Consider the following 15503-nt stretch of genomic DNA (forward strand, 5'->3'; position numbering starts at 1 on the left):
CCACCCTCAATCGAGTCTAGACGGTCAGCTTGACAAGGTGTTACCGGAGAAATTATCAAAGCTGATTTTAAACGAAGCATTTAATTACGTGCATTGTGTGTGTTTGTATCTGTGTGTGTGTGTGTGTAGCTGACCAAATAACACGTATTCACCTGTGCGCTGGGCATACAGCGCAGTAAAATCTAAACAGGTCTCAATGACAGGCCCACTTCAGATACGCGGGAGTCCTGCGGGGAGTAAATGGATGTTTGGCAGTAGCATGTGCTGCCCGGGCCTGGTGGGCGCAGTGGGCGAGGAGGCAAGTGCCTGGCTGAGTGAAAGATGGCAGTGTGCAAGGAGAGTGTGTGCACACAGCTGAGGCTGTGACAGAAAACAGTGAGAGTTCTGCTCCTGCTGCTTCATCTTCCCCTGCCAATGATAGATCTCCACTTTAATTTTGTTAATAGCACAAGTCCAGCGCTCATGATGGAGTCGGAACAGCGTACCAACACCCACTTTGCGCTCAGATGAAAGTAATCATAAATATGTGTTTGGTTTATTTATAAAAGGAGAATGGAAAGCTTAGCTTGTATGAAGATATTTTGTAATTTACTGTAACATAGAGAGTACAGCGTATCATTCGATGAAGCCTACAATTATTACTGCTTCATCCCTCACATGTAGTCTGCTGATAAAGCACCTGTACCTATGAGTAACTCCACCATCTTTCAGCCCTGGGCTCTTGTACTGTACTGTAGGGCTGACCAGTGAGTCTACTCAAATCACCATCAGCTCCAAACTGCTTAGCCTGGCCAATTTGAATTTCACATCTCTGCTGACTCATAACCCTGTCAGGACCTTTCTTCTTTATCATGTCGTTGCCTCCGGTGGACTCTCATCACAAGCAATAGGAATTAATTATTCAGATTAGAAACGGAGCCACAATTACTGTGATTTTTGTCAAAGGCTTTGTTTTGGCTTAATGTTGATATCTGATCGGGACATTAATGCAGAGCCAAGATTGCCTTTGAAAGCAATTATTTTGTTGTATTTATTCATTCATGACATTTCAGCGGAAGTTAATGGCTGTGTCAGAACAGGCAGGAAAGCGAGCAGGAAATGATTTTGGCTAATGACACACTCTCAAAGTAGTCAGGTAAGAGCGAGTGCGGCGCTGTGCCGGCCGCCACACTGGACAGCGGCTCAGATCAACACGATAAAGAGGGACTGATTGAGCTCCGTACATCCACAGGAAGCTGAGCGTTGGGGTTCAAGGTTATCTGGACAAATCAGACTCCTGTTTCCATTCATCCCCTCCTCACCCACCAGCCAGCCCTTCCCGGGCAAACCAGCAAATTAGCAATTCTGATGTCTGCAAGCAGGTCTGGCAAGGGAATGCCTGTGAATCCTAATGCCATGATTAAACTTTCATATCCGTCCGGGGGAAGTGCTGCATATACAAAATAAGCAATCTCTTTTTATTTTTCAGCACTTTAAGTAAGGCTGTCGAGATGGGCAAACATAAACTCTTCAATAGGGTTAAACGGACCGGGCCAAGTGGGGGGGTGGTCCTTCACTCAAATCACTCAAGTCCTGGTCTCTCTTCAGTGAATATAATTAGTATCGATATACTTCACATGATAAACTGTATTTGATTTAACATGCCGCAGGATTCATTTGCATTGCAACCATTATTCTACTGCATCTGTGCATCAGTAAACAGGCCCAACCCCCAGTCCTCAACATTGTAAATGTTACTATGTGGTGCGGATTAACATATTAAATGGTAATGTTTAGGGAAATGGAATACCCAGGCAATGTTATGCTCCCTTGGTCGGCCATGCTGAGTGGATGGAAGAGAACGTGAGGAACAGGGAGCCTCAGTCCAAACAGCGAGCCAGTCCTGGATGTGGCCATTATGTAAGATGGTCTTATCAGGCTCTACCTCCTGCTGAGCCACAGCCTAGCTTCCCTCAGCTCCCCCTTCCTGGTGCTCCCAAAACATGGGCCTTCATTAGCAAGGCTAAATATCCCCGTTCGCTGCAATCTCTATCATTTCTTGCCTTGAGGCAATCCGATAATTACCTGTTCTCATTTCCCCTCCTTCTGGCCAGCAGGGAAGTGTTCTGACTTGCATTAGTTTGCATGAAATATTATCAGAATATTGCACATTTCTCCATCCTGCAGCCTCTGACACAAGAAATATGGAGTCAGAGGAGCTGTGATTGACAGGTGTCTGTCTTTCATGTTCCTCTGAGAATAGCTGCTTTGTTCTGGAGTTACAGCAAGAATTTTGATGGAAGGAGGAGTGAGTGCGTAATGTGTATAAAGGCTTTGTTGCTTTGTTTAACCTCCGTCTGCCATTATTTCCGGGCAGTATTGTTATGCGTTACATTGTTACCTACAGTGTAGGTGTAAAAGAACTCCCGGATTTTCTGAATTTAAACTCATCAGCGAGTTTCCCCCACAGAAAAACTATCAACGTTAAAGTAGAGTAGCATCCTCCTCTCTGTGAATCGTGTGAGGGTTTTGGGAGAGAGACGGGTGAGTATATGGCATGCAGTGCCTGGGAGGGGAAGGCTTCTTGAGTGATTGTGGTCATTGTTATGGTCAGAAGGCCAGGAATCATATCCAGCCGCACACACTCTGTCTCATATTATTCATTTCTATCAGTAAAAATGTCCATTGGCTCTGGATGAGGAGATGGATAAGCTTTACCGCTCAGCCTTACCTCTGCCGTTAGTAGAAATCATGTGTGATAGCTCTAATAAGCATGAAACTGCATGCGATCTTGATATGATGCAGTGCATCCTCATTTTTCTGTTATAAATGTCTGCTAGGGGGGCGCAAATATTCCTACTTCAAATATTGCTGTTTTTAGAAGGTAATGTCATGCATGGTATTTGCTAGAATGTATCTCTGTTTTATGGCAACAAATCCATGAACATGCCTGAGTTTTTGCCAGGGAAGAGATTGATTGTAGCCAATTTAAAAAATGTCTTTAAATGTCATTCACAAATGCGTATTGAAATTTAAAAGGAACTTGTGTGTTAAGCAGAGGATCCGTCTGATATGGAGTCGTTGTTGACGCATGAGCTTAAGCCCATTCAGTGTCTCGCCTTGCTGTGGGAAGCAGTGATGATTTTGGACTTTGTGACGGTCACTTTAATCTCTAATGAAGGCTCGTCCCTGGCTCTGCTCAGCCCTCTGATAGCAGAGCAGTCGTAAACAGGCCTGTCAGGGGGATTGCAGCGCTAGCAGTGCAAATGGCAAAGAAAACCCGAGGGACCAAGCCATGCTAGCATTATGGTCTAATTCAGATATAGCTCGGAAAAGACATATGAGAAAATTCTTCTACTCTGCCTCGCCAGCTTACTGTGTGGCTGAATCACAGTATACCTTTGAACTCACGTTCCCCTTTCCCTTTTTAAAATAAACATTACCCACATTAGTATATGAGTTACATTCCTGTGCTGTCAGTTGGTCAACATATCCGTCAGAATAATCTGAGTGGAAACAAAAATACCATCAGGTTATTTTAGCTGCAAATAAACACTCAGCTTTTGAGATTGCATCACAAATTGACCATAAAATTTGTGTTTCTAAATTCAGTCACGCCATGTTATAGCATATGCTTCTTTTAGTTTTACAACATTACCATACAAATGAAGACAATTTCATGTCTAGCATTTAGTGCGAGATGTAAATGTGTGCTCAGATGATTCTGTGAAACTGATTACTGGTTGCTCTGTGTTCTGACACATCCTGTGCTCATGCGGCATGTGCGACAGCTGGTTAGTAATTAGAATAATCTTCTCCCTGGTAGTGATTTAGCTTTCATGACTACAGCTTACCTCAAATTGAAAATAAATTTATAGATAAATGCCTTTGCTGTTCCAGCAAATTATACCGCTGTAACTCAAAGGAGCCAAGTTGTTTATTTTGGTAGTAAAAGAGCAATCAGAGAAAACAAACAAAGCGCTTTATGAGTGCTGTCAGATTAATAATGATGCTACCCAGCGGTGATGATACAAACGATTATTTTTCAGCACACTCTACCCCACCTCATCATGGTAATTATAGATACTATATCATTATTATATCAAGTATTCACTACAGATTATCAAGATAATTGAAGCTTGCTCCAGGACTGCCAAATTCACTGTGCTGCCAATAAACTGGGAATACACACACTTTGTTATCCACAGCAAACTAGCACTGAATCCGTTTGGTGTGTTCATGTTCACTCTGTATTTTTCTTAAGTGAGTACAGATATATGTGTACATACACACAAGGATACACACACAAACATCAGTTGACAGTGTTAAGATGAGGCTATACATGTGATACATTGTTTTTCTCCCAGCTTCTGTTCTGGTGTATCTGGGCAAATCCCGTGGTGATGAGGCGTAGAATCTGTCATGGAGAAGGCATAAGCCTTTCATATGCATAGTAGAGATAAGAGGCAGCCATTTTATCAGGCGAGCTGTCGCTCCAACATGCTTGCGTGTTATGTGTCCCCGGGAGCGTCTCCAGAAACATGTCCCTTTAATGACACGGCCCGCGCTCGCCAAGAGGACGCCCAGTTTGTTCTGAGCTCTAACCTGACAATTATGCCAATTACACCAGGCAGCAATGTTGACAAACACACCAGGAGAATTGTTGCAGTTGATTGGTAGCTGTGTTTCGAAGTCCCCTGCTGTGACCTCTTCTGTAATTTAACTAGCATGGAGGAGAATTGCAACGGGTTTTCTAGAAAATTCCCCAAGCCTTGTTTTCTTTTGTAACGGGGCGATGTTCGTGCCAACTGAACAGGCAGAGAAATGGATCTAGTGTGTCAAGAAGGCAGGGAGAGAGAAATCACTCTTCCTGCTAGTCACTAGCCACTGTATGCGATTTGTTTCGATTCATAAAGAGTGTCGTGTTTCCTGCCAGGCCAGGGCAACATGTAGAAAGTTGTTGTGGTGGATCATATTGCCTCTTGGGATCAGATCCCAAATACTGACCCAGCACCATTAGCGGCTACTTATGTAACCCTTAAAGAGCGCTGCTGTTGGCACCTGTGTATGAAGCTTAGCTGCCTGAAGTGAAGCCGGAGACACAGCCAATATGGAAGCATATTAACAATACAGTGGCTGCTCACTTGCTACAGCATGAAGTGAGAGTGCTTGGTTAGAATACATAAAGGCTTTTTCAGCAGGTTTTTTGAGCAAGAACAGCATTGTACTGCATCAGCCTATTTGCAAAAATCCTGTTTTGATAAGCATGCATCTTTTGAAGGAAAAAAAGATGATCCCCCTTTTATTTTGGAGCAAATTAACTTCCAAGCACAGGACATGGTTTTATAATTTATTTCTCAAAAACACAAGGTGATATCTGACTGGCATAAAGCAGTCATAAAGTCATTTTACACCAAATTAAGTGGATCTTAAATAAAAAAAATAAGTTTTTAGACCAGTTATTTTTCCATATTACAGGGCACGACAATATTTATTTTTATATTTCTACAATAATTTATTTTTGTGGCTGAACAACATGAGATGCTCACATTGTAGCAGTTTTCAGCTGTGATACAACACCTAGCAAGGAGATTTAAAGGCAATAACAACTGCAGATTATAGTTTAACTCTGGGGTCAGGAACTATTCTATAACAGTTCACTTGAGCTCTGATCTGGTCATGTAAGCACAGAGCTGAGAGCAGCTGGGGGTGTGCCATGAGCATGGTTTGTATCTCGAGTTACCTTAGAGCTGAAGTCAGACCTGGTCAATGTGAAGTGTCATTGCCCACTGAGAGCATGCTACTGTATGTCTTTTGTAAGGGCACAATGATACACAAAGGCAGGCAGGAAGGCAGGCAGGAAAGCAGGCAGGCGGCTGCCTCTGCTGGCCTGGTCGAAGTGAACAGAGCTCAGTCCCCGCATGTCCCCCTCACTTCTCTTATGTAACGCGCTGTTAAGCTGGAGTTAGCAAACATTAGAGGTCAGCTGGTTATTGGGACAGTGGAAATGTAGTCATTCACTGGAGTACTATTTACAGTAGAAAAATGAGAGTGCTGTGTGAGGCAAACAGAAGGGTTTTTTCTGCCATTTGTTTTGAGTTAGAAAATAAACACTTTTTGGGTGTATGGCTGATTTGATATTTAGTTCTTATTCCATACAATACTGACAAAGCTGATGTGTTGGATGTGAAGCCTGTAAAACTAGACTGACTTGTTCTATTCTGTCTGTGTCTCTGTGCCACTGCCCACATCCAGCCCTTTGTTAAGTTCTTTGGATCTATCATGACATAATGTTTTCCTATTGTCATGTTAGTGCAGTCTAACCAGTGCTGCCTGATAGAAATGTCTGATGTCCCTTAACAATGAAGGTGCAATGATTTACACCTATGTTTAATGAAAAGAGGCTGGGGAATCCATTAGTGTCCATCTAAATTACATCAGCCAAACCACTGACACCAGCCTGCAGTCCACTGCCAGCTCATTGATTAAGAACAGTTTCCAGTGGCCTTACGTAACTGGTCCATTGCATTAGTTCAACAGTGTTGCTGCTCTGCTGCAAGAAGGGCCATATTTTTCTCTTGCCAGAGAATGCCTAAATTAAATAAAAGCTACCAAGATTAAACACATTTTTTTAACCCAGTGAGTCACCTTCTTAAATGTGGATTGAATAATGAAGGAACAATTGTAGAGGGTAGGCGAAGGAGCAGATTTGCACATGGTGGTACTGTAGCATGCTGCACAAAAGCACTCTATCATTCAGGAAAGTGGTAAAAAGACGTCACATTGTCCAATTAATAACCACAAAAAAACAACCTTCACTTTTGTGTGATTTCTGAGATGTTTTCCAGGCATAGTGGTTAGTGACAACACATGTGAAAACCAAATTTAGATTGCCGTTGGAAGTCTCCATCTTAATTCAGTCAACTCTTTTTAAACCCTCCTTTGGTTTTGATAAAAGAAAAAAGCAATGTCAATCAGGTGAACTAATGGGAATGTGCATTTTGTAATTCACTCAAAGGGAATGGTAAATTGAAAAGAGTTTGCAACCTTTTAACACACTCACACACACCAGCGCTGACAGTCAAGCTCCATTATCTGACAGCTGGAGAGGTTAAAAATAACTGTGCTCGCAGCAAATTAGACGTATCATTTGGCTTCTAAGTGAGAGATGAATCTTTGTGTGGATGCTCCTGCCATGCCGTGACACAGGGGCAATATATCAGGCTGTGTTTGCCTGTCTTTCTCATAAACTCCAAATGGAATTGTAAACAGATGAAGCAATTTTACACCAAATGTATTCTCTCGGAGTCGCTCCTATGCTACAGCGAGAAGCCCAGCTACCATAGACATATACATTACTGCCCCATGCACTCTCAAGCCAAAGTACATAAATCATAATTTGACCGCCTGCAGGGTTATTGCTATCGCTCAAAGCCAATCCTCGAAGTGTTTTATATGTTACTTTTTTATATCTGAACGATAAATCTGATGTTATTGCACATACGACAGGAGGACTTTTCAAGATCCTGCTGCCTGCTATTTCTCTGCTCGCGCATAAAGGCAGAATCACACATGCTTGTACAATGAGTTTAGGCATGCGCATACATACAGCAAACACAGAAGGATAAGCTATATGAATCCCGATTCTGCTTGTCACAGTCAAGTTTTCCGTGTCATTCAATAGCACCTTGCCCACTTATGCATGCATTTTTTGTCAGGTGTCGGAAGGTGGGGTGTCAGTTTCCATTTAGGATGGTAAAAGAAGTGTAACTGTGAGATCCTTGTTACAGTATGGTAAGTAAAGAGATTTCCATGGGAGGCTTAGGTGACAGCCAAGGTGTAGTGTTTCCTCTAAATACCTAACAACATCATTGTTAATTCATAGCTATTTAATCACTTACTAGAGTAAATGCAGGAAGGATGATCTTTGTGTCATGTTGTCTCACAAGGTAATCTCTTGTATTTCCTTGCTTAAGACCCATGCTCTAAATTTGTCACTGACTGCGTGTAACCGCATTCACCCCCGAGTTTTAAGACGAGTTTTAAGTCTGCATATTTACTGAGCTCAGTGTGGCCCTGACTCAGTCTGCTTGACATGATTTATCTCATCCAGCTTAACTGACAGGTATTGATGTGATACAAGGATAAATGCAGTAGATTGATGGAATTAAAGCCCACCCTATTGTTCCCATGCTGTGCATCACTGACACATGTGAGACTCATGTCTCTCATTAAAGAAAATAAATGCTTCAGGCATCCTCCCTGCAAAAGCATCAAGTTGTGTGTGTGTGTGTGTGTGTGTGTGTGTGTGTGTGTGTGTGTGTGTGTGTGTGTGTGTGTGTGTGTGTGTGCGTACGCCCGTGTGTGTGGGAAGCTATCTCAGTTGTTTTCCCTTCTCTATAATCTCTCCCTCCTTGCACAATGGATTTAGCCTGGCCTTGAATGGGAGAGTACAAATTGCAGCTGACTTTAAACAGGAGAGCATTCACCCTGTTTACAGAGCCCTGGACATGTGATTACATTAAACAAAGGGGCAAGACCATTGATTATTAAATTAACTTTCAATTATTGCGTGTGAAAAGGACAGGATCAACAACTACAAGCTCCGCTGTCGATGCATCGTTGTGTTATACCCCTGGGCAATCCCCCTTGCTTCCTATATGATGCATCTAAGCCACTGAAGAATCTAATCTTAACTATGCAGAAAAAAAGAGAGAGAAGCTTTCTCCACTTTACGTGCACGGCAGGCTCTTGGCTGTGCATCTAAATTTTAGGGAGCTAGTGTTAACTCTATATTTGGATTCCACTGGAGTGGATTAAGGATTCTTTACTGCAAACCCACGGGATTCTCAGAGACATAAAAGAGGAGTGTGTTTGCATCCATGCTATACAAATAATTGCAGGTTTCAAATCGAGTGTAATTTCAAGCACCAGCTATATGGGAGAGTGTGGGCTTTGATGTACAAATCCACAATTCATGGGGGATTAGCACCCCAAAGGTTAGCAGTTGCTAATTACAGGAGATTGGTTATACATATCTAACAAGGCAAGAAGACAGCCTTAATAAATGTGAGGATTCATCAGGAACAAGGATAAGCGGCTGTGATAAGCGGACATGTATTTGAATCACCATAGATTGATACCCTGTAATGCCCTTCGTCATACACTGAAAGCAAAGAAGCGCAGTCTCTTCTTTTGTCTTTACCAACAGCATACCTTGTGCGATATGAGATTTTCAAGATGCATTTGTGAATGCAGATTTGTGCAATCATATAAATTAACCTCTCAGATATTCTTCCGGTGTCTCTTACTGCAGCAATTTCTCTTTTACTGTATTTTGCTTGCAGCATTCAGTGCTGCATTACCATAATCCTTGGTTCCCTTCCACAAACCACCACTGGCTAAATGAATCTATTATTTTTGCCTGGAGCCGTAAAGATGCAACAAAATGCAATGCATTGAAGGGAATGAAACTTATGATAAGCCGCACATTTTCTCTATAATAGCCTGTCGACAACAGGCGTTTTACCCATAGTTGGAAGTATCAGTGCACTTGACCTTTAATAATCTGAATGTTGTAAGCTTAAAAGGTGGCATCAAACACTAAACCTTTCCACAAAAAAAACAAAACATAATTCAATTCTGCACACAGTCATTTAGTCAAGGTCCAGCTCACTGGCCATGTGTGTTGTAGAATTCCCCTGACCAACAATAGCAGACCTGGCCAGTGTGGCCTTGTGTTTTCATATGGCCCTAAATTAAACATGTCCGAGCCAAGGCAGGCACTTGCTCTGCCGCGGGAAACGCTTTTTCATCTCCTAATGAATGTGCCCGAGGGGGTCCCACAGGGGGCTCCACTTCACCCCTCATTAGGCGGGGTGCTGCCTCTGCCTTCATGCTGAGGAGCAACCTCCTGGAGAGGGGCCTCCCACTTCATCTGAACGTCCCACGCTCCCCTGCCCTGGACCAGTGGACTGCACTACACTCTCTCTCTCTCTCTCTCTCTCTCGCTTTTCTCTCTCAGTCTCCACTACTTCCCCCTCACCACAAAGCAGCTCGTCTTATAGTCGCAGACCAGGGATGACAGGGATGAGAGGACGGTCCATGCTCCTAATGTCATTTTAATGGCCTTGTTTGGTCTGTTGTGGTTGTGATTTATTGCTATACACACACCTCTAATGTCGTCCTAAATGTCTACTTGACTGTCTTGATGCTATTGTTTTAGAACTCATAAAGAGGAACGGTTTGACAAACTAATCAGACATGTGCGTTATGTCAGGTGCTGATGGCCAGACATGCTGTGTAGTGGCCTTGATTAGCAAAAAAAAGTAAGAAGAGAAGAGCTGAAGAACTGTGGAGGACCTATGTCCTGCTCTGGCTTAGAAGTTCCCAGTGCAGCGCTGCAAATACCCACTCTCATGTGTAAAATATTGACAGCTTCCTGTCGTTAGAAGCAACAAAGCACAGACAATTCCTGGCTGTTGTGAGGCAGCAGGAAGGAAAAGGTGGATATACTGGCTGTCAGCTGACTCCAAGAGCCTTTGCATGGCAGCAGAGCAGGCTGAAGAGCTGATTGTTATTCCAGGGCTTTTGGGATGTGTTTATGTAATCATTAATCTTGGCACTTGTTTATTTGCCTGGGATTAGAGCACCACGGCGCATTCACCGGCAGTCAGGGAAGCTGGTTCACCAAAAGGTAGCAGCGAGCGTTCAGGCCTTCCACTGTAAGCAAAGCGTGCAAGGAGGGAAGCATGCTTTGCGCATGGGTGCTTAATCCTGCCATGTTAAACAAAACCAGGCCAGTGTTTGTAGGACTGTGAAAACAGCAGTGCAGGGGGAATGTGCCTCACATGCTGTAAGCAGTCTGTGAACTCTGTGTGGCAGTAGACACTACTCGTGCACCCCTGTCGTCTAGGAATGCCTTTCATACGGTCTGCTACAACTGGAGGAGAGGGAGGACGACAGTGGAGTTCCTCGGCAGCTCCTTCACAGTGAATGCAGAAAAGACTGTAGTTACTTTTCTATTCAATGTTGTCGGGTTGGGTGATATGACGATATATATACCATGCCACGGTAGAAGTGTGTCCACCGGTAGAGATTTGGCAATACCGTTTCCACTGCAGGAGCTATCCCTTAGTGTCTCTGCTATATATTCAGGGCAAGCTATGTAGCAAACCAGCTGCCTCGCCAGGTAATGTGATTTGGGCTGCTTACCATGTTCTCACGTGACATGAGAGCAAAAGTTGGTGGCAGTGCACCTCTAAACTGGTTTGTCAACCAACGCAGAACAAGAAGAGAGTGACAAGAAAACATGGAGGAAGAGAGTGAAGTTGTAAATACAGAGCGTGAAGTACGGTATGGGTATTTTAGATAATTTCTTATTGAATTTACAGAACAGCTACTGTATCGTGATATGTACCATTAATGTGATATAAAATTACATATCGTGTGATAGAATATTTTGGTCATATTTCCCACCCCTTGTTTCCCAAAAAGGCAACGTTTTAGAGACTAATAAAAATGGCCTTCTTTCAAGATGCAATTTTGAGATAATTCAGTCGGTTATAAAAAGGGTTTCATGACCCCAAGGAGAAGGAGCATAAAGGAACACTTGGAGATAAACTGTTTTCACTGCACAGCCACCATACGTGGATATAACTATATAATATATAAACATGTAATTTGCTACGAGCCCTTCAAATACAACGTATTTTACGTACATGGTTACTGATGAAGTGACATAGCAGTGTACTGACACTTAAGCAAGCCATTGACATTCATCGCCACAGTCTACTTATTATGGCCTTTGATACTGCCAGGAGCAAAATGATATAAACAGATTGATTTTTAAAACGCCTTGCAAATTTCATCACAAGTAAATATTTTACATGGTCGCAATCATTACATTTCAGTTGAATCATTTTGAACATTTAGTAGCATTGGGGATAAATGATGCATGATGGAAGTGTTCGCAGTCACTTATTAAGACACTAATAGCCAAGGGCAATGTATATGGATTAGATAATGACTCGGTCTCACTTTAATTTGCTCTCTGCACCCAGAGGAGAGGGCCTATAAAATCTTTGAAGGCCACATTGTAGCGCTGAGTGATTGTGTGTGTGTGTGTAGTTGCACATAAAAAATGGCTCACATGAGGGGAAAACAAAAGCGGTCCAGGTAAAAATAAGGAACGAGCCCGGTGAAGCAAGCTCTTGAGAAAGCTCTTCTTCTGGGGCCCCATGACACCGGTGATCTGTGGAAAGGTTGGGTGCCTCCAGTTTCAGCTCTATCAAGCTCTGGATCTTTGAGCAGCAGGATTCAGTATCCCAGCTAATGTAACAAGGCTCATTTGTCTCAATCACACGTCCCTGGAAGTATCGGCTGGCCATTGATGTCATTCATCTTCCCTGTCCTTGCCTGCTCTTTTTCAGCTGATGAAAACCCAAGACCTTCAAGCTGAATGGCAGAGGTGCTGTAAAAAGTGCTCATCAGCCCAGCCGTAAAAACTGTTGAGTAACGAAGGCGCTGTTGTTGTGCGTTCATAAAACGCATAGACAATAACTTTCCAGGTTTCATTAAAGGTTGACAGACTTGCACTTTTCATTTTTGAGATTCACATTGTCATCAGACGGTGAGAACATATTCTTTTATGTTGGCTCCTCTAGGAGCAGTTGTGTTTGTCCATTACCTCAGTCTGTACACAGCACCACCAGCAGCAGACAAATCTGGCTAGTCAGAACAAACATTACATTACACTTATTTAGCTGATGCTTTTATCCGTCATCGGGCAAACATGTTATTAAAATGATGATTCAAATTTTTCATTAAAAAATATCTATGTAAACTGTTTATTTAGCCATGGATAGTGGGGTAACACGTTACTATCATTATGTGACGCGCACTGATTTATGATAAAAATCGACAGGCTGCAGACGAAGAACACCACGATGTGAAGCAGGAGTTAACTATTAACTGTGGGGGGTTTTTTCTCTCACAAAAAAATGGATTTCAAATGTTTTGGAATAAAGCTCACCACTTGTATCTATTAACACATGTGCTGCGTCCCCACGCAGAGCTGGCTTCAGCGGATGACAGCTCCAATGGAAATACTGACTCGCGCCATAACTGGAGGCTTATGCTGAGCTTCCCTCTTCGATGGAGCAAATCAAGATCATGATTACTATCTGGCCCGTGCAGCCAGTCTGCGTTGTCTGGAAACATGTTTTCCTAAGGAGACCACAGAGGGACAATTACTGTCAGCTGAACTATTCAGCCTGCTCTCCATGTGTGTTCTGGCTGCGTGCCTCTGACCCACTGACCCTGAGCAGCAGCATGAGACTGGACCTCCAGCCTCCCTCCTCTTTCCCCCCTCACACCCCCACTTCTCCCCACAATATCCACCACAATATGCACTTTGCAAATGTCTAAAATGCACACATACTCATTCACTCCTCACCCCTCTGGCAAAAACACCGTGCAGGAAGTTGTATGGATGTACGTTTTGATTTCTTTGTGTGAAACAGAAGAAAGATCTTATTCAAAAACCCACAGCAGAATCCTGGTTGTCTTACAGAAATGCATACTAATACAGCAATTATAGGAGGAAGGAAGTTGGACAGTGTGGCAGTAGCAAATTCCCTGGTGCAATGGAACAAGGCTCTTTGTTGTTATGTAAAGGTTTCTGCGTGTAATTGCAGTGGATGTTTTGAGGGATTCATTATTTATATATTCCTGTGTTTTTCTAAAAGAGCCTACTAGGCTGCCGTCCCTGCAGGGATAGTGGGGGCTGAGAGGTGCTTAACTAAGGCACTGTACCTCAAGCGAGGCTTTAATCGTCGCCTGCTCAGTTCAAGTGGTCAGACTAAAGGTTCAGAAGCGTCACATGATCCTCAGCTAAATCTTAGAATTCAAACGGCAGCTCCTGCACCAGTCAATCAGTCGGTCCTGTGTGATTTCAGCCTCAGTGATTTTGAGTTTTGGTGCATCCCAATGCCGTGCTGCACAATGCATGAGTAAAGAAAACAACGCACAAGCAACTCTGACTCAGACTCACAATGTAAAAACTTCTATTTCCCTTCAAAGATGCATGTCATTATAAAAGAGGATGTATCACATTTGAATTTATGAAGGGCCCAAACCAAATGATCTAAATAGTTAGACAAAGCATGTAAATATTTGCAACACAGATTTTTGATTCAGCTCTCATGGCTCTCTATGACTAACTAGGGGCTGGTAGAATGCATAAGTGAGTGCTGTCTACAGATTGTATTTTGCCATCAGAGTAAACAGTGTGAGCCTTTCTCCCTCCTGGCACACATGTACGCCCGCACGCACACGCTCGCACTCACAGAAGGGGCGTGCCCTCCGGTCCCCAGCACCCGGGCACAACTTCACTTGTCACTGCAGTCACAGACAAGAAGGGGGTAGGTGGGGGGGAGATGGATAGAGGGAGGTGAGGAGTGATGGGGAGAGAGATTTGAGCTCAGGTGGGGCAGACAAGGGAGGGGAGAGGAGCGCCGCACACATGCTACCCTTCATGGTGCTCGTCTGCTCCGTAAACCCAGGCTTTTGTTGTTTCCCCTAGAGTGCAGGCGCGCAGACTCCCAGTCAGGAAGCTCGTCAATCTTTGCCACAACAACACATAAATTAGTGCCCAAATTACTGTTACGCCGGTGGAGAAAGAGACATGGAGAGAGATGTCTTGTGTTGCGGTTTGGGAATACATCTTCCCCTCTCCTGCTCCCCCTCATAGAGGGTGTCAGAATGCACTTCAATAAAACAGTCAAGCAAATACAGGGAGAGACATGAAGAGAGAAGCACTGCTGTGTTGTACAGGCATCTGGAGTTGGGCAGTGTTGAAATATTAATAGGCCTCACACACAAACAAACACAGAGATGTTCGCATGAGTTCATCCAAAAAGCAGCCCAGGGCGATGGTCCAGACCTGAGCTTTAGCAAAGTCACTGCACTGCTATGAAGGAATAATAGGAAAAGGCTTAAAGAGCCCATCTTTTGAAACGGAAATATCTCTTCAAATATAGCTGGTCTCCAGTGAAGGGGGATCACAGCTTATGCAGCTAAATGATTGGGGGGGAATTAGCAAGATGCAGCATAGAGACATCAAAATGTGTCAATTATGTCTTTCCTTGCTCTAATCCCTCTGGTCAGAATATTTTTTGATGACTTCAGCGTGTTTATAGGTTGAATGGAAGCTGTTTAAAGTGATGATATAGAGTTTTGGTGTGCAGGTGAATGTCTGCACAGCGCTGTGTGCTTTCTTTGTGCTACAACCCAGCAAATGCCATTAGAACAGCTCTATGGTAATATGCCAACAGCCTCCGATCCCTAAACAAATAACACATTTATACTATTCAGTCTGTGTTCCGTGCCACGACTGTCCTTTGCCGCTGACATTCAAATAACCTTTCTTCTGCTGCATAAATGGGAATAAAAAAGTATTGTGTTGTGCGAATTCACATGACAGCAGAGCCCTGGCAGATGAAAAGAGGCAGAATTCTGATTCC

General features: G+C 43.4%; 1 protein-coding gene across 3 annotated transcripts in view; it reads left to right on the top strand.

The window, feature by feature from the left end:
* Nucleotides 1–15503, top strand: part of roraa (RAR-related orphan receptor A, paralog a) — a 168340-nt gene that overhangs the window by 139414 nt on the left and 13423 nt on the right. The window contains exon 1 of one of the 3 annotated variants that reach the window (XM_070906780.1): nt 14666–14684. The exons of the other annotated variants lie outside the window; for them this stretch is intronic. Coding sequence (XP_070762881.1) covers nt 14666–14684 — 19 coding nt within the window. Of the gene's footprint in view, nt 1–14665; nt 14685–15503 lie in introns of those variants that run through there. 3 annotated transcript variants of the gene reach the window in all.

This window comes from Enoplosus armatus, chromosome 6 (genome assembly GCF_043641665.1).
Source record: "Enoplosus armatus isolate fEnoArm2 chromosome 6, fEnoArm2.hap1, whole genome shotgun sequence".
NCBI classification, from domain to species: Eukaryota; Metazoa; Chordata; class Actinopteri; order Centrarchiformes; family Enoplosidae; genus Enoplosus; species Enoplosus armatus.